A 24,735-nucleotide genomic window follows, 5' to 3' on the forward strand; every position below is an offset into this window, starting at 1 on the left:
TATGAACCCCCATGTACCCATCCCCCAGCTTCAACAATTATCAACACATGGCTAATCTTGCTTCCTCTATATCCCCACCCTTCCCCCCGCCCCCCTCTAGATTACTTTGAAGTAAGTTGATGGATCCAAATCTGACATTAATAAGCCCCCAGGAAAGCAGCCGAGAGGGCCAAAGCTTGGCCTTTGTGTGAGTGGTCCCTGGGCATCCCCCCTTCCAGCCTGCAGTGTGGAGGGGCACTCTTGCTGGTGGAGAGGACCAGAAGCCCAGTGCACATCTGGGGGTAAAGAGAGCCAGGCACCTTCAGGACCGAATGCCCGTGTTCCTTGAATTTAAAGGGGCTCTTTGAGGATTTCATGGATGATAGTGCCTGATCTCAACAAGGTCCTGATCATAGTGTCAACAGAGGATGAACCCCAGACCAGACCTCAGGAAACCCAGTGTCCTTCCTGGACATCAGGATGTGACTGCAAGAAGAGAGGTGGGAAACGGGCTTTCCCCACTGAAAACAAGGCTCAAACCTGCCTCAGGGTGCCCACCCTGAAACAGAGCAATGGCTTGCTGCCATTTCCTTGGCACACGGCTGAGTCACTTCCTCAGGCGGGGAGCAAGGTGTTCCACGGCATTTGACTCAGCAGCATGAAGATGCTTTTTGAATCGACAAGCAGCTGCTGAGCCCTAGCCCGGGCTGGTGCATGACAGGAGCGCACGCCGCCCTTGCTTCTCAGCACAGACAGGCCCGCAGACGCCAGATGGCACAGGGGCACCTGGTTCCTACTGCCCAAGAGCAGTGTCACCTTCACGACGGAGAAGAAAAATAGCTAATGCTCACCATGCACTCCCTGCACCCCGAGACAGTCCTATATGCTCTCCTGACGATGTGGTGAGGGAGCTGCCATGGTTCACCCCATCTTGCAGCTGAGGAAACTGAGGCCCCGAGAGGCCAAGGAACTTGCCCTCCCACGACTGAGGGATGAGCTGGGATCTGAGCCAGACTGTCCGGCTCCAGAGCCCACCTCTGGGAACAAGGCTGGGCTGCCCTCACCACCCTCCTCAGAAGCCTTACGCTAGTTGCGGGGGTCACGAAGTTCCTCCACTAACCGCTACACCTGGGCCTTTGCAGGGACCCCACTTCTCCTCTCTGAGGGTGAACGCACACCCCTGACCCTGCGGCCTGTCCTCACCGGGCAGGACCACTCGCTCGTCCAGACCCCAGAGGCCGCAAAGCAGATGCCCGCAGTTCCCGCGTGGCTCAGGTTGTGCCAGGCCCCGCCCCCGAAAAACTGGTGTGGCTTCCATCTTACTGATTATAGGTGATGCGGTTACTGGTTTAAAACTCAAAAGGCATAAAAGGGTCTCCTTTTTCTCACCCCTGTATTCCAGATACTCAGTTCCTCTTCCCTAGATGTAACCACAGTACCAGTCTCTTGCCTACCCTTCCAGTGATATTTTATGTGTATACCAGCAATATAGATATATGCACGCACACACGCACACACACACACACACGTCATGCACATGCATATCTACGTGTGTGTGTATTCCTCCCTGTTTCTTCCCTACTGTCCACCAGAGATGTTGCCCCCAGCCTTAACACTTCCTCATCCTGCTGAGTTGGGAACCCACAGGGTTCCGGGGCTCCTGGTAAGCTGCCCCCCCTGCCCCTGCCCACTCATAGCCTCGTCCCCACAGTTGGCTTAAGGGACCAACAGGCCAGGTCCTCGGTCCCAGGGCCCAGTTTAGCTCCGCTGCTGCAAGATGTCCACGACTCCAGGGTCATCCTTCATCTGGCTTTCATCCCAGGAGGGCCAGTTCTGTCCCCTGCTCTGACTCAAGCGTCTGTGCCACTGCCCACAACTGCCTGCACCCTACCACTGGGCCCTGTTATCAGCACAATCCCCCATTACTGCAACGCATCTCTGGATGTTCTCTTCACCTTCTTGCTGTGACTCAGCAGCTCTCCACCCTGGCTACCCATTAGAATCACCTGGGGAGCTCTGACGCTCTACTGCCATCTGGACACCACACCCAGCGATCCTGAGTAAGGAGTCTGATTGCTGGATTCTGATTAGTCAAGGGTGGGCCTGAGCGCTGGTAGTTTTTCCTGGTCGTTACAGCTCCCAGGGGAGCCTGATGTGCAGGGAAGGGCTGAGCAAGGGGCCCTGAGGCCGAGGCGGCCCCTGCAGCCTCTCAGGGGGAAGGCTGTTTTCTTGCACACTTAGGAGCACTGGGCCTGGGTGGACAAAGTGCTGTCCGCTCTCCCGGCCGCTCCCCACATTCCACTGCACACTGTCGCTCTTCCCAACACTACTGCTGCTGTCATCTGGGTGATTTCAATATCTCCATCAATGTCCCCTCCAACAATCTGCCTCTGGGTCCCTTTTCCTCCTCCCTTCAGAGACAGGAGCAAAGAGGGCAGGGCACAACCTTTAGAAGAATGACAGAGCTGTTGAGGATACAACAAAAACTGGTTAGAACGGACTAGGCCCAAGATGGCGGAATATTCGACTTCCAGTGGACTTTGAGCCTCATGATACATTCATGTAATAGATTAGCTACATGACACACCCACAGGCGCCAGGACAGTTCCCAGGCCAAGCATAAAAGGCCAAAAGGTGGGTGATGGCCCAGTTCCTGGAAATCCCCGCCCCTTTCCCAAAATAGTTGGAATAATCCTCCCACACGTTAGCCTATGAAATTACCCAGCCCATAAAAACTAACCACCCCACCCCTCGGGGCCTCCTGAGACCTGTTGTGTATCTCAGTAAACCTGCTTTCACTTTACGATGGCTCGCTCTTGAATTCTTTCCTGCGTGAAGTCAAGGACCCTCCCTTGGCAGCCCATCCCAGGGACTCACCCGAGACCTGGGCCATGACCATCCTTTCAGGCCCCATTTTCCTACAACACTTCCGGTGCTCTTTGCCTTCCCCCACTCTTATGGTCATGCCGTGGCCTTTGTCATGACTACTAGCTGTGCTCCAATTAAACCTCAGTTTTTAAGGGTCCCATACTCCAAAGCACTCCATCTTTCCAGCTCACCTCTAGTATCTAAACTCTAAAAATTCTTCAGCCCTGCTGGGACAGCCAATCCTTTGGCCTACCTCCATTTCACTGCCCCTCACCCTGTTTGTATCCTAACTTTCCTTCGTCACTGGCTTAGTCAATGTCCATCCTTCTCGTCACTCCTTGCTTACACTCTCATCTCCCCTGCCATCTCTCCATTGTCATCGCTTGATAAGCTCCTGACCCTGGTGATGACCAACCCCCCATCTACTCTGGGCCTGCCCCCAAGCAGCAAGCATAGCTGGACACAACACACACCTTGGGCCCAGGACACCTGGGACCTTAAACTAATTATTTAACTTCTCTGTGCTTCAGTTTCCCCATGTGGAAAGCGGTGATAATAATAATACTTCTAGAACTGTCATGAGTTTAAATGAGTTAATATACGTAAGGTGCCTCACATAGTAAGCACTGACTGCTGGAAAACATGTGATTGTTCTAAGTGTCTCACTGATTGTGAGAACAGCCTGCCTTCAGAGATGGTACAATATGAAGAACTGTCCACCGTGGAACTGGAACCATGCTGGCTGCCTTCCCTGCTCCCCCAACCCCTGACCTCCAGCTCCTGCCCCCTCCACCCCCGTGTGCATGCATCCCCATCTGGTACACAGTTACGTCACACTCACCCCTCCTTAGGCCTCCAACCCCTCCCCCACCATCACTACTCTCAGCTGATGACCTTGCTGCCTACTTCACAGAGAAAAATGACCCAATGAGAAGAGAGCTCCCACAGTGAGAATATCCTCGCCACCGCTTCTCAGCTGCCAGCATCTGTGCCACAGGCTGGCCCATCCTTCCTGCTCCTACGGGGACAGTGTGTGCTCCAAGCTAAGACCAACTCCTCCACCTGGGCACTGGGTCCCATCTCTCCTGCTTATTCAAGGACTTTGCTTCCCTCCTCTCCTATACCATCAATTTCCCTCTCTTTTTTGGATTTTTTTAAAAAGTGTACAGTTCAATGGTTTTTAGTATATCACAGAGGTGCACAGCGTTCCCACAATCAATTCTGGAACATCTTCATCACCCCAAAACGAAAGCCCATACCATTAACAGTTACTCCCCATTTCTCACCCAACCTCCCCACAAGCGACCACTAATCTGTTTTCTGTCTCTACAGAATCACCTATTCTGGACATTTTATATAAACAGAATCACACAATATGTGGTCTTTTGTGACCGGCTTCTTTCCCTCAGCATAATGTCTTCAAGGATGAATTCATCCATATTGTAGCACGTACTTCATTCCTTTGTATGGCCAGCTAACATTCCATCGTATGAACATACTACCTTTTATTTTTCCATTCATCAGTTGATGGACATTTGAGTTGTGTCTACTTTTGGCTATTATGAACAATGCTGCTATGAACACTTGCGCACAAATTTTTGAACATATGTTTTCAGTTCTCTTGGATATGCACCTAGGAGTGGAGTTGCTGGGTCATACGCTAACTTTGTGTGACCTTTTGAGGAACTGCGAGACTGTTCCAAAGCGGCTGCACCATTCTACATTCCCACCAGCAATGTATGATGGATTATTTTCATCATCATATAAAATTCTGAAATGACACCTTTGATTCCATGGTCCTCTCTGGTTACCACCCCATTTCCTGTTCCTCTGCTCTCCTTACAGCAAAACTCCTGAAAATCAGTGGTCTTCATTACTTGCCTCCAGTTCCTCCCCTCCCATTTTCCCTTGAACCCACTGTTACTAGACTTTGTCCCCAGCATGCCACCAAAACAGCTCTTGTTGAGGTGCCAGTGACCCCCCTGCTGCCAAGCACATTGGCCATTGCTCAGTCCTCATCACCTGACCTCTCGGCAGCTTTGGACTTGGCTGACCATTCCCTCCTTCTTAGAGCACTTTCTCCGCTTGGCCTCTGGGATGGACCTCTCTTTCTCTCTCTATCTCTCTCATTTCTCCTCCGCCCTCATTGACTATCTCTCTCTCAACCTCTAAACACTGGGACCCCAGCGTTCAGTGTTTAGTCCTCTTCTCTATGTTCACTATGTGACTGTAACCAGTCCATGACTTTAAATTCTCAGACTCCCAAATTTTTACTTCCACGCGACCACCAGACTCATCTATCCAACCACCCACTCAGCTTCTCCACTTGGATATCTCTTAGATGTTTTAGACCTGCCATGTTCAAAACAGTACTCTCGGTGTTCCTCACCAAACCTGCTCCCCCCAACCACATCCTCCTGGTTGCTCAGACAAAAGGTCTTGCAGTCATCCTTGTCACCCTCTCTCTCACATCTCACATCCAATCCAGCAGCAAATCCTGTTGACTCTGCTTTCTGAGTATAGCCTCAATCTGACCACTTCTCATCTCTTCCATTGACATCACCTGGGCTCCAGCCAGTCACCTCCCACCTGGATGAATTCTAGCACCTGGATGGAGGCTTCTCCCTAGTCTACCCTTGCTCCCTCAGATTCTCAATGGCAACCAGAGTGATCCTCGGAAGACGGAAGTCAGATCATGTCACTCCTCTGCTCAGAACTGTCCAATGGCCCCCATTTCACCCCAAGGAAACACCAGAGTCCTTACCTGGCCTACAGGACCCTCCTGGTCTGGCTCCCCACTGGTCCCGTGGCCACAGGTCCTATCTTTCTCCCCTCCCACTCCAGCCACAACAGCCTCTTTGAGAATGACAGACACGTACAAACTTAGGGGCTCTTCATTTATTGTTCTCTCTGTTTAGAATGGGATGTGCTACTTCCAAATATCCACATGGCCTGCCCCCTCACCTCCATCGAGTCTTCACTCAAATATCACTTTCTCGGGGAGGCCTTCCTTGAGCCCACTAGCTAAGCAAAACTCTCCCCAGTGCCCTGAATCCTTCTTTCTCTGCTTTATTTTTCTCCTTAGCAACACCATCCAACAACTCCTTTGTCTTACATTATCTGTCTCCTGTTACTAAAATATAAGCTCCAACAGGGCCAGGAAGTTTATCTGCTTTGTTCACTGCTGGATCCCAGAACCCACAACAGTGCCAGAACATAACAGGAATTCAATGAACCTTTATTGAATGAAGAAATAAATAAATGATGGTCATTCAGGTTGTTTTCACTCTTTTGCTACTAAAACAAATGCTGCAATGACCAATATTATGCACAGATCATTTTGTTTGTGGGTGAGTACATCTGTAGGACAAATACCTAGAAGCGGAATTGCTGGGCCAAGGGACGTGAACAGTTGTAATTTTGATAAATATTCCCTGGAAGTTTTGGCGGTTGCAAAATCTACCATAATCCATCTTATATTGAGCAAATCACATGGTTAGTTGTATGGTACCCCATAGCAACTCGGGTTTTTAACTGGATGGAAAGAATAATTCAGAAAGAAGTAGCCCAAGGAATTCAAGAAGTTCATTAGCCATTAACATGAGCTACTGTCCCATCAAAAGTGCTAGTGGGTCATCATGGTATCCTGGCCACACTGCATTCATCACACTTAATAACTGCTTGAAGGCATGGACTGAGAGCCCAGGTCCTCTAGCTTGGATTATTTCTGATGTTGGAAGACTTTATAGGAGGGGGCATCTTCCTGGTTATTCAGCATATCCATGGAGGGCCTATGCTTCTTTCAGGTAGATTCTGAGATGCCCTGGCCAAAAATCTGCTTGGACTGTCCCATGGTTGCCAAATGGCATGACCCCTGGTGATGTCATTTACACTGTGGTCGATATGAATGGAGCAGTGCACAGGCTGGGCAGCTGTGTGCAGTGACCCTGGCACTCTACAGCACTATACTAGAGCCAGGACTTGAAATGGCTCCCGGGTTCCTCATATCTCACCAATCCCACGCTGAAACAGTCCCAGCTCTGCAACAGTAGCTTGCTATGTATGGACAGTCAGACATTTGTGTCTGAGAGTGGGTCCACACTTTTTGCAGATGACTTGGAAGAATTTGTAAACAGGAACTTCACCCCAGCCATCACCACTGGGCCTCACCTGCCTAAAACAAATGGTGACACAGGCTGTGAAGGAGACCCTTGATGGAGGGGTTTGGCCTCTGAAGCCCTCAAGCCTCCCCTTCCCTGCTCAATACATCCCTCCAGGGTCAAGGGCAGGAGCTGCCCCATGGCCCTGCTCAGTGGACAAGGTCTCAAGATGGGCCCCACAGGCTCTATCCATACCTGAAGGTCACAAGAGCTAGATGGACCAGGGACCAAACCTGCTGGTTCTTGGTGACCTGGCTCCTCTAGGGCCTTCTGGATTTGATTTAAGTTTCACCTCGTGAAGACTCGGGGCCTCTGCAAATGCTAAAGTGGAACCACACTGTATCCTGAACATCCAGGAAAAGCTTTGGGAAAGGAGCGCCCCTGTTATTCAAAGTGTACATCAACCTTTTTGCATCCACCTGATTGGCAAAAATTGCAGTGTAACACATGTGGAGCAACTGGGACTCTCATATACAACTGGTGGGAGTGTTAATATTGATAGATGCAACCACTTTGGAGAGCAACTCGGCCAACATCTAGTAAAACTGAAGACACATATACCCTTTAAGATGGTAATTCCACTCCAAAACATATATGCCCGAGAGAAACGTGTGCACATGAAGACCTGTGTCATAATGTTTATTAGCATTATTAGCAATGGTGAGAACTGGACACAACTTAAATGACCATCAACTAGAGAATGAATAAATAAATTTTAGTTTAGTGCCACAGTGGAATACAATACAGCCATGAAAACGGATGCACTAGAGCTCCATATATCAATATAGCTAAAATCTCAAAAAAGAGTGTTTAGCAAAAATAAAAGCAAGTTGCAGAAGGTTGCATATAATACAAAAAAGATTAGAAGTATGCACATATGCTATATCTTATTTACGTATACACATATATGTATTACAAAATTTTAAAAATGTATTAGCAGGTTAAACCGCAAATTCAAGATAGTGGTTATTTTAGGGAAGGGAAGAGAATGGGATGAGGGCCCGCTACACAGGCACTTTTATGACATCTGTAATATTTTATTTCTTAAGAATGTTTATTATATTATTATATGTGTGTTTATATGTCTGAGATGTTTCACTTAAAAAAATGTTTTAAAGAGTGTCTGAATCAGAAGGGGAGCAGTATTGTGTGTGCTGGGACTGGCAACTGATATTATGAATCGGTTCCATTGGCTTCTGAGTTAAGTACCAGGCTCTCTTAGCACCACCCAGCGGACCATTTGGAGACCTGTGTGAATCTCCATGTTTATTAACATCTCCAGAGTATATAATTTTCTCATAAAGCTCAATAAAGTATAACGGAAAGACTCAAGTGAACACATTAGACTGATCACGGTTCTAGAAATACAGTTGAATTCATTCATAAAAACCATCGGCTTTCGTCTCATGGCTGTTTTCCCCCAAAGAAACCAGGTTTGCATTTTTCTCTTCTTTGTCAGATATCACATGTTCACAACAACCCTACCCCAGCCAAGTGGCTCGGTAGTCACACTCATGCCTCGGGAGATTCACTAAGTGCTCCATAGAGCGGACCTCCGTGCTTGTTCATGTAGAAACCTAGGATGTTACATCCAAGAACGCTGAGGGCCCATATGCTCTGTCCAGTGGATATGGAGGGGTCCGTGCCCTGCCCATTGCTACCCACCTCCCCCACCCCCAAACATCAGGAGCTGTTTGCAGCTGCAGAGCAGGGGAATTGGGAGGGAACGGGGATTTCAAACCCCACTAGATCTGGATTCTTCTCCCTGTGCCATTTGTACGAACTTTCTTTGTAAGCATTAATGCGTGTGTGTATGTGTGTGTATGTGTGTATGGGTGTGTGTGTGCGCACGCACACATGAGTGAGATGGCACTACTGAGGGACAGTGTTGAGGGCCTTAAGCTGGCCTGGCAGGGTTCTGACCCTGTGCCTGTGGACTGGAGCCTCACCAGGCCCCTGATGTTGCTTACTGATCAGCTGGCATTTGGAGGTGGACCTCCCAGCCTGCCTGCTGGAGCGACTAATGTACTTTGCTTAGGGTTACATTGAAGGGCATGCCGTTTCTGCATCTGAAATTCTCTTATTCCTCAGTGGACTGGCTCATGCCAGCTGTGCCCAGTGGTCTGGAGGGCAACAGAGAGGCAGGGCCACCTGGTGGGCAGAGACCATGCTTAGGAAACTGGCTGTTTCCATTTTCCTAAGGAGTATAGGTGTCCACCTTCAGGACACCATGCACCACGGTCCTGCTCATCCCTCACTGGGCTACTGGGAGGATCTAATGAGAGATGTGGATAGCTTTGGTAAGGGTAAAATGTCTATCCACGTGCTCTTTTATCTTTAATAAGATAGTAACCTCATTCTCCTGATTGGGGTACAATTTGGGATTCCCAGGGAGCTTTCTTCTCTTAGGCGTCTCCTTGGTTCCTGCTGTCACAGATCCACTCAATGAAACCGCGCCCTCCCCGCCACAACCCGAGCCAAAACTGACTTCACACCATGGCCCCAAGCACGCCTAGTGCTTTTCCACACTCTCGCTCATACAGTTCCTTTGACTGCAACATCCTACTGCTGCCCACTGAAATCCTATCTGCTCCCTGAGGCTCGTTTCAGATATCATCTCCTCCCTGAAGTGTCTTCTGATTTCACCCATACCGATGTGGTGTCCCTGCCCTGTCGCTCTCCTTAGAACCACACGGGCAGGGCCCATGCCCGCTTCCCTGGTGCCTCCCTCCAGCGCCCACAACAGTGCCCGCCGAACAGCGCGTCCTCAGGCAGTGTTAAACTGCGTGAAGCAGACAAGGCCCAGAAGAGCTGTCCGTGTTCCTGGGGAGCCCGAGACCCTTACCTTGGGAGTGAACATGTGTAGGATGCCGTCGACGGCCCCCCGCAGCAGCAGCCCCCGGACCAGGAAGCAGGCCAGCACCACGTAGGGAAAGAGGGAGCTGAAATACATCACCTGCAGAGAGGACAGGGACCCACTGTGGGCCAGAGCCCCTCCTGCGGCTGGCACCCGCCTCCCTGCTCGCAGCTGGGGTACACGCGCCTCCTCTGATGGCAGCAGAAAGCAGAGCCCCGGGACCCCTGGGCACGGGGCCAAACCCACTGCACGTCTGGCATCGAGCCAAGGCAGAAGCAGCCTCACAGACAAGCTGGAGTCAGCATGGCTGTGCCTGAGGGTTGTTTTCTCCTTTCAAGGGCTGGTGGGGCTGGGCTCGCGGCCTCCGCGCCCCCAAGGGCCGCCAAGGGGGCGAGGAACCCTTTGCTCCCCCCTCTTCATTTTTTCATATCTCATGCCTGCTTTTCTGTCCCTGACTCCAGTGGACCCCCTAAGGATCTCCCCTGTCCTTAGAGCTCCTTTGACAGAAGGCATCCAGGAGGTTATAGGCACGGCTCCCAAGCAAAAGCATCAGAAGAAGGTCCTGCCTCTTGTGATTATAAATTAAATGCTACTTTCTAGCACATGCATTTCTTGAACATTTCTATATCTCCATGGGCCTGGCACAGAGCCTCCCACAAAGGAGATGCTTACAAAAAGTTTGCTGCACTGAAACAAACCAAGAAGGCTGTTCAGGGAGGATGGTGTAAGGTTAAAAGCACGGAGGTCCAGAGCTAGACAACCTGAGTTCTGATCCTGACTACCATTTTCCAACCACATGACCTTGAGCCATTTATTTAACCTCGGGGTGCCTCCATTTCCTCATCTATAAAGTGGGTAAAATAACTCCTAACTCCTAAGATTGTTGTGGCCCAAATGCACTCATACATGTGGCAGTGCCTGATCAGTGCCACGAAGTGCCAGCTACTGTTTTGGCCTTTGGAGAGAGAAGAGGTGGTGGCTGAGACCACGCTACCTTTCCAGGGCTTAGCTTCCCTGCTCATCAAATCCACCAAAGAGCCTGGAGCCTCAGACAGACAGACAGCCAGGATTCTAGTTCCAGCCCTGGGGCTGACTGGCTGCCTGATCTCAGGTGAGATATTTCCCCCCACCTCTGGAACCTCGGTTTCTTCGTCTGTAAAATGGGTGGATTGGGCTATAGGATCTCTAACATCTTTTCCAGCCCTGGCAGTCCACGAATACTGACACATGACAAAGAAGAAAGTGCCCTTATTTTAAGGGAATCTGACCTACTGGGAGAAGGTGTGTGTGGGGCTTGGCTGGTCTGTACCCTCAGAGGCCCCCAAAGCCCCCTTCACTCACAGTACCCACCCGTTCACAGAGCCCATCAGTTGTAGATACATTGAGCTGTTGGTTTTCACCAAAAATTGCTGAGCAGGCTCTTCTAGGGCTCTTGCTAGGGAAGCTGAAGGGCTAGGGTCTAGCCGAATGTCCTAGCTCAGTACTCCTGGTTTTCCTTCTCTTTAAAGTCTGTGGGAGCAACCCGGAGTTATCTGAGCACGGAGGCAGCTGGGGTCCAGGCAGTGATTTTCCACAAGCCCATCCCTGGCGGGCTGTCCACAGGGAACAATACTGTGGCTATGATGCTCCCATCACCTCCTCAGGGGCCTGTGTCCTCATCCTGAGCCATCCAGAGGCCAAGCCCACCCAAAGAACCCTGCAGGGGCGACCCAGAGTTCTCCACCCCTGCCTTCCACAGTTTTCTGCGGCACCCCCTCCCCCGTGTAGGTGTGGGTGCCCCCCCCTCACCGCTCACCTTCCCCGAGGACTGGATGCCCTTGACGACGGCCATGCCCACGATGCTCCAGGCCACGAGGAGACACAGGGTCATCTTCCAGTTGAGGCCCCCACTCTCTGAGATGGAGTTGGAGATGTCCAATGCCTCTCGGTACCAGAAGTAGGTAGTGGCCGAGCTCTTCTCACACTCTGGCTCCACCACTGAAACGGCAGCAAAAGCCACAGGGCCTCAGTGGAGAGGCCCGTGGGACCACCTCCTCCACTTGACCCCCACCCAGGGCAGCTGAGCATGGGTAGCAGGGAAGAATGATATTGTTCTGGGTTAGCCAGGATCTGGCAGACCCTGAGGACTCCTGGGCTCCCAAGGGGCCTGGGAGGCTTCAGGATACACTGATCTGACTGAATTCCCACTCATGTCATCCCCCTGCCCACATCCATCCATGGAGGGCAGGAAAGATTAGGCAGAACCGGCCTCAAGTTCCTTGGGAACGGTTCTGAGCGAGGAGCTGGAGACCTGCATTCTCATCCTTGATCCTTGGTTAAATCAGTGGTGTGACCATGGGAAAGTTGTTTCTGGGCCTCAGTTTACCCATCTGTGGGTGGGATAAGTCAGCCAGCCCTTTAGGGGACTGGCATGCAAATTAAGGTTGTTTCCAGATAGGATGGTATTAGAGTAACCTAGGGTAGTTAATAATAACTAAACAAAAGTCACAATCTCCAGAGTTATACCTACACTCACTATTTCATTCAATCCCTGTAAGAACATTGTGGGATAGGCTGGCAAGAGATCATCAGAAGAGGAAATGAGGATCAGAGAGGGTAGGTGGCTTATCCAAGGTGACACAGCAAGTCAATGAAATCCCAAATCTGTGCCTTAGCCTCTTAGGCTCCTTCAACGCCTTCCTGGGACAGATCTGGCTGGAATCCCCAGGTGGGTTGCTCAGAAGAACCATACTTGCCTGCCACGGTCCCATTCCTGGCGACAGGGCACTCACTCCAGGGCAGCGGGTACTGGAAAGACTTGAAGAAATAGAAGATGCTCCACCCGATGATCACATTATAGTACAGCCCAACAAAGAGGCAGACCTGCAGACGGGGGTCCATGGGGGTCACAGAGGCTACAGGCAACTCCACTCCCACGCCCCTCCCCACGCACAGCCTTGGAGGAGGGGGAGGAGGGATGGGATCATGGGACAGTGGCAGCTGAGGGTCTGCTCCTAATCCTCCACTCATCTGCTATTTGGGGAATCCACAGAGGAATGTTTCAGATATTAAAGTTCTCTCCTTTAAGCAGTAAACTCTTAAAATATTAATCCTCTCCAGTTTGAAATTCTTCTAAGACGCTTGAAGCACTTCCCCATCATTTCCTGATGACTCAGGATTACAATTCCAGAGCTGCCCTCCAGGGCTATGGAGGCATGTACAGCTACTGCCGCTACAGTAAATGGCCCCAGACTGCTGCGCTTTTTGAGGTTTTGTAAATGCTTCTTATTGGCTTCCTATGTCTTTCCTTCTCTCGGGATGCTACTTTCTCTTTGGTACTGTCAGCAGTCTGCCTCTAGAAAGACATCGATTCTCGTTCTTGGAAACATGATAACCAACCTTGGTAGAATTGTATTTAAAATAGGAGCACATGGATTCTGACTGAGGGTTCAAGGGGTTTCTTTGAAAGCAATGCTTTTACATGCAGAGATTTGCTGCATCCACTTTGGATGTCAAGAGATCCCTTCTATGTTCAGGGGCCCGGCTATATGATGCATCAGTGACACTGCTGGGCAGTGTGAGAGCTGAGAGCCCCTTGCTTTATTAATTTCACCTAAGCCCGGGTATGCACAAGCAGACACTCCTACAGCACACCTTATGTGGAATACAGAAGGAGAGACACTCACTATCTTTACTTGGATGCTTTTAGTCCAAGGGGCAGACCACTCACACTCATGCATATACACCCAGCCAGCCCCAGCAGAGGGTGCTGTATTCAGCCATGTCAACCTGTGTAGAGGTGATCTCTCCCAGTCGCTGAGTGAGGCAGGTTTGGGCTGGCCCTGCTGCCGGGGCTGAAAGATCCTCAGTCCCTTCCAGAAGCAGATTCCAGTTTTTATCCTAGGTGTGAGCATGGGCACCTGCGGGCTTTGCCCTTAAGGGAGGCTCGGTTTCCTCACCTAGAGAGCTAACTAAGCAGGGCCTCGTCTGCTGCCCCGTGGATCAGCCTGGAGCTCTCATGGAGTTCCCCATCCAGGCCAGTGGGGTCTCCCTGTCTCCCATTGTTCCAAAGCCTCACCCCTCCTCGGTCAGCCCCAGGCTCCTGAGTCCTTCTCCCAGTCTGCTCATGCGCACAGCAAACTGGCAAGGAGACGCCATACCCCAGGGCTGCCTTTTCTCGTGCCACCCACTTACCCAAATAAAATACTCTTTAACCCAGGAAAAAGGACGGGCCTCCCTCACAGAGAGCTGATGGACTGGTAGGCAGAGAGGGGAATCTGGGATGGTCCACATGTCCCCAGAGAACTCTGGCGGAGATGTCCCAGGCCTTTCCTTCTTCATAATAATCCCAAATATTAGACCATCAGAGAGTGGTGCCAACTTTCGGTTTAGGAAATATGTGGCCCTGAGACACCAGCTGGATGCAATTCTCATGATGAGGGTCTCCCTCCCTGCCCTAACCTCCGCCCAGGACTCTGGTCTGTAAACCCTGTGCCCAAGAGCAGCCCCTCTGCCTCCTGGCTAGTGCCCGCCACCAGCCCCCGACTCACTATGCAGCTGGAGAAGCCGATGCCGCCCAGGCGGGGGCACACATAGTGCCACACGCCGATGCTGCCGCGGCGGATCCTCTGGCCCACAGCCAGCTCCAGGAAGAAGAGCGGGATCCCAATGATGATCAGCAGCACCAGGTAGGGCACCAGGTAGGCACCTGGGGAGGAGGGAAGGATGTTGGAGGGTGTCTGCAGCACAGCAGCAGGGTAAGAGAGGGGTGGCAGCCAGGTCCTACAGCATCGGCCACATCTCCAATCGTCCTCAAACAGTTACCAGTCCCTGTGCTCCTCCAGGAATGGTCTGGCTCACACGTGCGACCTACCACACACTGGCCGCCCAGACCTCCTTCTAGCCCTTGGCTCCCCTGACCCGAAACACTAAAGGAGGATCCAGATGTATGTCAATGCCTCCCACTCACGAGGCTAGACTCAGAGACAGACACAGCCACCTCCTGACATACTCTGTGGACACCTGTCCCCCCAACATGTGCCCAAACTGCCAATGAGTCCAGGGGGTCGGGCATCTCCGGGGTGCATGACCCGGCACTTGGCAACAGTCAGCTGTTATCTACTCTGTACCAGGTGTGTGCAGTGGGGATATCAGGGCAACAGAAGGCACAGACGCTATCCCAAGAGAGCTGCGGGACCCTCAGGTTCACACGAGCAATGTCAGTGCATGCACACACATCACACACGGCCAACTGAGCACGTGTGTCCTGAGGGAGGGGTGTGAGTCCCATGGAGCTAATCAGGAGAGGCTTCCAGGTGAGCAACCTCCCACACCTCACATAACAGCATCTAATTCGTTAAACACACAGGTGCACAGGATCACATGCACACATAAATTCCACTTGTCACTAACAACCTGCTGTATCACGATCCTAAAAGGAGGAGGGCCTGAAGGACCCCTGGCTCTGTCTTTTAACCTAGTTCTGTCTCTTGGTCTCCGGCTCAGGGAAGCAGAAGAGGAGAGAAGTGATCTGCAGGAAAGGACAGGGACACATCTCCCTGCACATCTTGCCCGACCTGAGGACTTGCGGGTGAAATACAAAACCCGGGAGGCTGTGTGACATGTCTATACATGTCTCGCTTCTTGCAAACCCCAAGGTTATCCCTGGGCCTTGAAAGACCATCTCGATCTCAGCCTGTTGAGATGCACACTGAGTAGGGGTTGAGATCCAGACCACGGAGCCAGACCTCCTGGGCCTGAATTCTGGCTCTGCCACTTACTAGCTGTGTGACTTTGGGCAAATTGCTTGATCTCTCTGCGCCACTGTTCTGCCATCTATGTAAAGAGGATGAAAATATTAAGTAGAACCATATGAAATTGCTGATATTTGATCATTTTTGACTTATGAAAATGGCCATTTCATATGCTTCAACTGTATACCTACTGCACAGGGCTGTTGTGAGGATTAAATGAGTGACTTACCCATAGTAAGCACCTGATGACCATTTGCCTCCTTCTCATAAAAATAAAGAGAAAAAAAAAGCAAACTGAGAGGATGCAGAATAAACTGTCAACATCTGGTAGAGCTAGGCAGAGTTCCAGAGTTTCCATCCAAAATTAAGTAATTTTGACTGGATCACCCAGGGCTCAAAACCAGAGTTTTGACTCTCAGACCAACCATCTCCTTCCTGTGATAATTTGCCTCCTTCCAAAAAAGATTTAAGATGACTTACTATAAAAATGGTAAAATACTGGAGAGTTAAAGGTAGAGATAAAGAGGGATTCAGGAGTCAGAAAGGATGGGAAAATGAAGGTAGGAACATGGGATGGGGAGCTCAGAGTCCTGAGACCCGACAACGCTTTTCTTCCCGGGGTGTTCGTGATGTCTGGTGCCGTGGCAACTGTCTGGTGACACTGGAAACTAACAGACTTTGGCAAGAACACTGCCCGGGGGAGCAGGGGCGCGGGCAGACTGTGTGGTGGGGAGAAGGACTCTGTGATTCAGCATCAGGGCTCAGGCAGACTGATGATCTCGGCCACAAAGGACAAGGTTGGAGGTTGCCAGCCGGAGTCCCCAAATGCAACGTGTCCTCCAAAGTTGTTTCGGGTACTCTGAGCTCTTAACATCTCACCGCACTTAAGGGAACCACACACTTCCATTTGTATCTTTGCTTTGGGCTGGTTTTGTATCAACTCAGCGACCTGGGCCTGGACATGCCATACAGACTGAAAGCTCTGATTGGCAGTTATTTATTGGGGGAGAAAAAAAAGATCCTTCAAAGCAAGAAGAGCATGGGGGGAATAGACTGTGCCCTGGTGGCAAGATGGAAGTTTCTGGCCTAGGTCAGGTGGGCATTCTCACTCCCTGCCCTTCACTAGAAACTGCAAAGGAGGGGAAGCCTCCAGCCAGACTCTGCCTTCTGGACCAGGGAGAGTGTCCCGGAGAGGAGGGAGGGTCCCTGAATAGGGCTCCATCACTGGGAGGAGAGTCCCACGGGGCAGCGAGGGAGGCAGCAGGGTTAAAATGCCTGCAAAGCTGCAGCCACACCTTCAGGCTGGAGTGTGGCGGTGCCAGGGCACAGGGACTCAGGGGCATGAAAGCTCTCTTCTGACTCAAATCACTTTCCCAGGACCAGAGGTCTGAGCTTGGAAGCGTCATTGTTTTCAGTCCATTGGGTTTTGCCTTGCTCATTTTTGGTTAGTTTCCCCCTGGTTTCAAAGCAAGTTGCCTTTGGAACTTTCTAGCCTGCATTCAGGTGCTGGGGGATAAGGCCTGGGGGCTTCTACCCACCCTGGGAGCTAGAAGTAGTGAGTAGAAGGGGTTTGATACCACAGGCAGGATCCTCTGGGGGGATTGAAACTCAGAGGGCAGCATGAGGACCCTTCCTACCTGGGAGGCTGCGGGTATAGTGATTAAGTGCTCAGGCTCTGGGGCCAAGCTGTCCAGGTTTGAATCCTGACTTTATCACTAGCTGTGTGACCTTGAGCAAGTGATCTAACCTCTCTGTGCCTGTTTTGCAGTTTCTAAAGTGAGGATGAGAATAGCTCTTCCTCACATAGGCTTTTTGGGAGGATATGATGGTTGAACCATATGAAATTGGTGCTTTGGCTGTTCCAAGACACTCACATATCAACAGTTTCACGTATTTCAGCCTAATATCCAAGAAGTGCTTACAACATTGCCCAGCAGTTATACGCATTTAGTAACAATGGCCAATAGTTACTGTGTCAGATACAGTGGTAAGCATTCTACATGTAAAGCTCATTTAGTTCTCCCAACTATCCTGTGAGGCAGGAACTACTATTATTCCCATTTTACAAATGCAGAACAGCAAGGCACAGAGAAATTAAGCAACTTGCACAGGGTCCCAGTGGCTGCACTGGGATTTGAACCCAGACTGTCTAGGGCCAAAGCCCACATTCTTATCATCATGCCTGCAGCCTCTTGAGAGCTATTAGCCGTTAGCTATTCCTGGGGAGTCTCACTCTGGAGTTCTGAGCTCCAACCTACGAGGGCTCTGGTTCTGCCTCACAGAGGGGTGTTTCTTTTCTCCCCTCAGCCCAGGCCATTTGCAGGGCACCCCCAGGGCAAGCAGGGCTGCCTCTTACCTCCTCCATTTTTCTGGCACAGGTAGGGGAACCTCCAGATGTTGCCAAGGCCCACAGAGAAGCCGATCTGGGCCAGGATGTACTGCAGCTTGCTGTTCCAGGCCGGCCGGTCCTCCACATCCAGCTCCCCCTCCGCCACCTTCTGCTTGCCGCCTGCTTCTCCGGCCACATTCAGGATGCTCTGCTTATAATCCACAGGCTCCTCAAGGGCCAGCAGGTCGGCCACCGACTCCGTGACATGCTCACTACTGTGCTCGCGCTGGGTCACCTTGCTGTTCTTCGGCATTGGGCCACCTGGGCGACGCAGCCCTGCTCCCCAGCACGCAGAGAAGGTGGGGCTCGGCTGCTGTCAGCTCCTTCTCATGCAGGGACCTCTGAAACCAGATGAGCAGGAGAGGATTAGCTGACCACGCCAGAGAGGTGGGGAGCCCAAGCGGACACGACCCAATCAATTCATCCACTCCCCGTCACTCACTCAGAGGCTGGTCAGTGGCCTTGAGCATCGAGCTCGCCTTCCTCCCCATCGAGGTGCCCGCTGAGGAGCTCGAGGTCTGCACACTCAGTTTCCCCACTGGCCTTCTTACCTGAGCATCATCAGAAAGGCCAGCCTAATGGGACGGAAGAAGCAACACCATACACCAAACCCAAATAAAGGGTCGTCCACGACAACACTGACCCCTTTCATAACCACAGATCCTAGAATGTTCAAGAACATCTGGAGGGCTCCACGGCCTTCCCCGCCCAGGGCAGCACAGGGTATAGCCAAGTCCTAGCCCTCCTGTGTTCTATTTAGTCAAATCACCTGGTGGGACCCAGGAAGCCAGCGCTTGCATTCAAAATGCAGTTTTGGGGCCAGTGGCATCATGGGAACTTGTCAGAAACACAGACTCTCAGGCCCACCCCAGACCTACTGAATCATTCTCTGTATTTCTACAAAACCTTTGGTGATTCAGAGGGACATTAATGTTTGGGGAAAAAAAGGCTAGAGCTCTTACCGTGGAGCCCCTGGACACCAGCATCCCAGGCAGGAGCTCCGGCCAGGCTCAGCTAAGGATCCTGGCAGCAGAGCCCTAGAGATGTTTGCTCAGTGCCAACAAATCCTGGGTCATCACTCAGCAGTGACATTATCTGAAGGCCACCACAGCCAAGAGCCAGTTCTCCATCCTTCAGTGACAGTTTTACAGCAGATAATGTCTGCACAAGGTGGGCGGGGGAGGCAAAACCCTCCCTACTCCTGCCATTCCCCATCGTGTATCATGCTTTCCCTTAAACAAATAAAGCACCAAGCAAATGAGTCCTTTGAAGGATCCCAACATTCTGCTTGTTTTGAAGCACCTCCTCATTAAGGGAAGGTTGGAGGATTTAAAATTAAACCACGTACACCCCGACCTGCAGTTGCCCTGCATCTTTCTAGGGATGTAAATTATGCGGCTCTGCCATTACTAAGGGAAGGAGCTGCCTCTGTTCTCCTCGCACGTGCCACCTGAACTCTTGGGCAAGGTCCCTGTGTAGCGGAAGCATGCAGGGATGCCCCTCCTGCTGGGCTTGACCCAGACCTCCTGGCTGACTCCAGCCACAAGGACCTTCAAGGAGACCTGGCTGGCCAGATCCCATTACACATGTAATGAAGCTAGGAGGCCTGGCAGATGTGGACAACTGTCCACCCTGGTCCGCGGGGTTAGCCAGCCCTCCCCAGGCCAGGCCTTGGACCACACAAGCAGGTGACACTTCCCTGCCCTCCTCATCTAAGGGGGACAGTGATTCTTTAGGGACTGTCCCCTTTCACCTCAGGCACAGCCAGGGTCTTGGGCTTTGGAGTGACTGGGACAGAGCCAGCCTGCCTGAAAGACCTCAGAATCCCCTACAAGAAATGTAGCTCTCTGTTGGGACTCAACTTTACAGTGGGTCAGCTGAACACTCCATCATGTCCTGGAGGGTGCTCCAAGGTGGGACTCTGTGTCTGCGGCCCCTCCAGCCCTCAGCCTCCCCCCGGGCTGCTACAGTGCCTGTGCTACAGAAGCCAATGGTGTCCGCAGGAGTTGTGCAAGGGGGAGGCCTGTGTTCTTGCCTGGGCTGCCAGGACAAGCCCCTCCCCCTCCCCAGTCAGTAGGTCCCTGTCCCCAGGCTCTCAAATGGAGAACAAAACCTAAGGCACATGCAGTGGTCGCTTGTCCAGCTACCCCATCTCTCCTCAGCTTAGGTCAAGAGTTTTATTAAAAACTAGAGCTGGGGAGAAGGGTGAGGGTGGGTCCCTCCTGCAACCACAATCACCAGGTACCTTAGCCCGGAGCCTCTCTGCAGGTACTCAGCCTGCAGCAGGATTTGATCAGAAAAATCTGCTGTGCGTTAGATATGACGTACTGTTCATCTTGCCGCAACTGGAGAAAACCGAGGGGAATTCCTGCAAGTCTGCAGAATTTATCTTGAGGCTGACCAATTAGAGAACATGCTTCCCCATAAATAGATTAGTGAGTGGCAGCTCTGGTCACCAGCATGAGAAGCAGGCGGGAGGGGAGGAAGGCATCATTTTAAACTAAGTGGGCTCAAGGACAAAATGAACACCTTCTGGTAAATCCAGAGAAGGATACCCACAGCAGCATCACGGAAACCATAGGCATCAGCTCAATATGAGCTTCTTCCTCCTTCCCAAGACATCATTGATGTGCACGAACAACCTGCACTGCAGGATGGGGGCCCGGGGTCCTCCTAGGCCATTGGGTTTGCAGGAAGCAAAGTGCCGGTGCAAACTTGCAAGCTGAGACACTGGGCTGGGTTTCAATCATGACTAGAACCGTCTGTGCCCAGTGAATATGCTCATGTGACAGCAGAGTCCAACATTTGGAATATTAAAGTTTGAGGGATCCTAGCAACATTCTCATTTTATATATGAGGAAACTGAGGCCCAGAGAGAGGAAGTGAATTGCCCAAAGCCACTGGGTCAGACTCAGCAAGGGGGGTGGGACACTGGAAGAAGACAGTCGTCTCTCATGGTAAAGGGCAGAGGCTTTGAAGTCAGAGAGGCCTGGGTTTGAGAGCCCATTTCATTCATTCATTCATTCACTCACTCATTCATTGACTTGACATACATTAACTGAGTACATTCTCTGTAGCAGGCTCTGTTCCAGGTGTGAGGGATACAGGAGCAAACAAAATAAGCCAAGTGTTTCCTCTTGCGGAGGTTATATTTCTAGTGGAAAGGCCAGATACTAAAGAAAGAAATAAACAGATAAAATAGCCAGTGGTGATTTTTGCTATAAAGACAATAACATGGGGTAGAGAGTGGGGTGGCTTGCGAGCTGGAGGGCTGCCATTTTATGGTCTGGAAAGGCATCTCTGAGGAGGGGACATCTGAGCAGAGGCGTATACATCAGGAGATGTATGTTAAGTGTGTGAGTGAATGAATGAAGTGCCTGTCTGACTTCAAAGCCCCTGCCCTCCGCCCCTGACGCCTCCACTCCACCAACTGTAAAGACGTCAGCTGGTGCCGAGTGAGGGGGCAGCCACCTCACTTGAATTATGCGAGCGTCAGGCTCCCTCTCGGGTGAAAATGTTCTATCTGATGACAGTTCCTGCCTCCCAGGCAGGGCTGCGTGAGGATTCCATGGGCAGATGCATACAAAGTGCCTAGTGCAGGGCCTGGCACCAGGAAGAACCCAAATGACAGAGGCTGCTACCTGGAAGCCTGGTGTTCTTTGCCTTTATTCATTTAAAAATATGTAAGTCCCCCTATTTATATTTTGTTACATAAATGCCCTGTTTCTCCTCAGGAAAAGCCAAAATGAGTTTGCGGGGGGGAGCGGGGTGGAGGATGGAGAGCATTTTGCAGCACCACCAGCTCAGAGATGTCTTTTTCTGTTAGCGAGAAGTGCCAGCACCCTGAGGCTGGTGGCGCAGCACCCTGCGAAGCCCAGGCCCACTCACCTGCCCCAGGGTCAAAGGGAAGCAGGTAAAGGCCATGTGGCGCCAGATCCTGGGCCCAAAGATCAGTAAGGTTATTACTGATAAAAACATGGCCTCATAGTAAAGTCTAGCAGTATCATTAGTCACACTATAGCTCGCATTTGGAATAGTTTGAAACCATTTAAAAACATGTTTTACACAGTCTATGGGCACAGTATGGGGTGATTCTGCTCCAAAGCTGAACTGCCTGGGTTCGAATCTCAGCTTCGCTCCTTACCAACTGCCGGCCTGGGAAGCTTCTTCACCTTACTGAGCTCGTTTGGTGAGCGTCAGTGAGGAGAGCAGCGCTCACTGCAATGTCATGCGGAGGACAGGTTGTACAGGTCTCAGAAGGGGACCGGCCCCCACCAAGCGCTCACAAACGTCACCTCTTCTCATCATCTCGGATTCACAGCCTGGGCCGGGAAGTGAGGTGGACAGCTATGCCCCAGGGTGGGACAGGGCATGGCTCACATCACACAGCTGTCAGCACCCAGATCTCCCCACTCCTGTGCTCTCTCAGTGCCTTTAAAGGGAAGGTGGCAGCAGCGACTCAGAACAACCCTGGCTCCCTGCACGCACTAGTTCCCTGAAGCCTGGAGGCCGTCTGTGGGGAAAGGTGAGCTTTCAGACCAGGGCCCGGGAATCCAATGTGTACCAGCCAAGGACCCCGAAGCACTGCTGGGGACAAGCACCAGGATCAGAGAAAACCCAGGGGGGTGTGCAGATTCCTCTCTGCCCCTGCCTTTGCAGACCGTGGAGCCAGCCGAGATCCAAGCAGCGGGAGGCTGGCTCGGTGCTGGTCTTGACCAACCACCAGCCAACCGTGCAAATTGGCACCATCACCCTGACCTCTCTGGACCTCAGTTTCCCTGTGTGTGAAATGAGTTGGTCTGGATGATCTCTGAGGCTCTTTCAGCTCTGCATCTATCCAGGGAGTGCCCCTCCTGCACGTGCGTGTGAGCAAGGTGTGACCAGCCCCAGGCACTAGACACTGCAGGTCCTTGGGCTGGTCTGTCAGGCCACCCTCTGCCAGCTGAGAGCTCACTGGTGCACTGAGGGGATGCTTTGGCAGCCAACCCAGTCGTACTCAGATCATCGCCCTGTAGTAGTTGGGGGTGGGTTGTAAAGTTGCTTTCCGGAGCAGCGCATCAGTCCATGGTACTCTCGGAAAGGAATGCCTCAATTACTTAAAGCACAATGCAGAGGGGCTCGAATGCCAAGAAAGCCCTTGGTGCCAGATCTGTCACTTAGCAACAGATGCAGCTTACGGCTCAGAATAGCACATGTGAGAGAAGCAGGACCAGTTAGTGAACTGTGAATCTTCTTAAAAAGAGAAAAAAACAGTGCCACTAGGAGGCAGACAGGTAAAAATGTCTCCTGCCAGAGGACTGATGGCTCCACAACTTTTCAAGCACAGCGCTCAGCAATTACCCCAAGGGGGTGGCTGCTCACCCTGAAACCAAAGCCAAGCCAGAGGCCCCTCCACTCGACAACAGCCAGAGACGGGGCGGGGGACCCTCTGCGCACCTGCCTCCTGGGGTCGGTAAGTTTGTATCAGATACCTCAAGGGACAAACTCAAGGGAGTCACTGATTTTCCAAGGGAGACCCCCGGGGAGCTGAGTGGACAAGCTGCCATCCTGGGGAAAGAGGAGCCAAGGGGACCACAGACCTCGAGTGTTGGCTTCACTGAGCCCCAGGGGGCATGCCCAGTTTTGCTGCTCTTGGGTCAGGGGGCTCTGGAGAGAGTGCTGCACATTCATAAATGCAAACCTCCACCACAGGGAGGCTGTGAGAGCCCCCAGCAGAGGAAAGTCGAGGAGAGCACCCAGCTCCCCGCGCCATACTGCCAAGGTCCAACTCAGGGCTAAGCGGTGGTGAGAAGGAAGCAAGGCCGGGCCCCTTCCTCTCAGGGAACTTGACAGCTTCCTGATTTCCAGGTGACAAGCGGTGGTGGCCCACACAGTTGTCCTAATTACCTCAGAGCCTCTGGGCTTCCACTGAGCCCGAAACAGGTCAGACTGTTATCAGAGACCCAAATTATCCTCCAAATTATTTTCAATTGTCTTATTGGAACCCCTGGCAGTCACCTGGGGCAAACTGCTCCTCATGGACGTCGTGGCCACCCGCCTTGAGTTTTCTCGCCCAGGACGCACAGGCAGGGACCCAGCACCATTCCTGCCTTCTCCCTCCTTCACCCTTCGTGCCCACGTCGCAAATTCCTGTCAGTGGGTTCAGATCTGTCCTCTCCCACCCCTCGTGCTCTAGCTCAGAACTTCTCTCCGCTAGAGGCCGGCGACAGGCTCCCAGCTCACTTCTCCTCCAGACCTTCGGAGGCGGCTTCTTGGGTACCACGTCCTCTGCACCCACTGCCAACGCACTGCCCTGGCCAAGACACGCAGCTCCTCCTCTGGGCCCCCTTCCACCTCCCCAGCCCCGGCTCTCCTTTTCCTCCCCTGCCCACGCACCACTCCCCATCTTCTGCCTCCTGGACCTTCTAGTCTTTGAAGGCCCAGCTCGAGGCCCACCGTCTCACCTGTGACACCTTCCGCAGTTCTCTAAGTAAGAATGAGTATCCCTTTCTCTCTCCTCAGCACGCTCTTTATAAGACTATTTTACACTTCTACCATTTGGCTTTCTAGTATAGCTAGTTGTTTACAGGCCTGATTCCTTTTCTAACCACAAGGCTCCCTGAGGGCAGGACCCAAGGTGTATTCAGCTTTGTGCCCCTCCTGCCTGCCCCGGGCCCAGCAGGGCCTGGCACACCAGACAGAATGTGGTATTTACAGATGCTCCAGGGTCTCTGCCTGCCTACCCTCCAAGAACAACCCGCTTCCTATGTT

General features: G+C 51.9%; 1 protein-coding gene across 2 annotated transcripts in view; it reads right to left on the bottom strand.

Moving 5' to 3' along the window:
* Positions 1–18,238, bottom strand: part of SLC6A17 (solute carrier family 6 member 17) — a 30,634-nt gene extending 12,396 nt beyond the window's left edge. For both annotated transcript variants that reach the window (XM_061186206.1, XM_061186205.1), the window contains exons 1-5: positions 17,953–18,238; positions 14,394–14,551; positions 12,600–12,726; positions 11,660–11,841; positions 9,853–9,963 (exon numbers count right to left, since the gene is read on the bottom strand). In XM_061186206.1, coding sequence (XP_061042189.1) covers positions 9,853–9,963; positions 11,660–11,841; positions 12,600–12,726; positions 14,394–14,551; positions 17,953–18,238 — 864 coding nt within the window. The remainder of the gene's footprint in view (positions 1–9,852; positions 9,964–11,659; positions 11,842–12,599; positions 12,727–14,393; positions 14,552–17,952) is intronic.
* Between the last annotated feature and the right edge of the window lie 6,497 nt (positions 18,239–24,735).

Source organism: Eubalaena glacialis, chromosome 3 (assembly GCF_028564815.1).
Source record: "Eubalaena glacialis isolate mEubGla1 chromosome 3, mEubGla1.1.hap2.+ XY, whole genome shotgun sequence".
NCBI lineage: Eukaryota > Metazoa > Chordata > Mammalia > Artiodactyla > Balaenidae > Eubalaena > Eubalaena glacialis.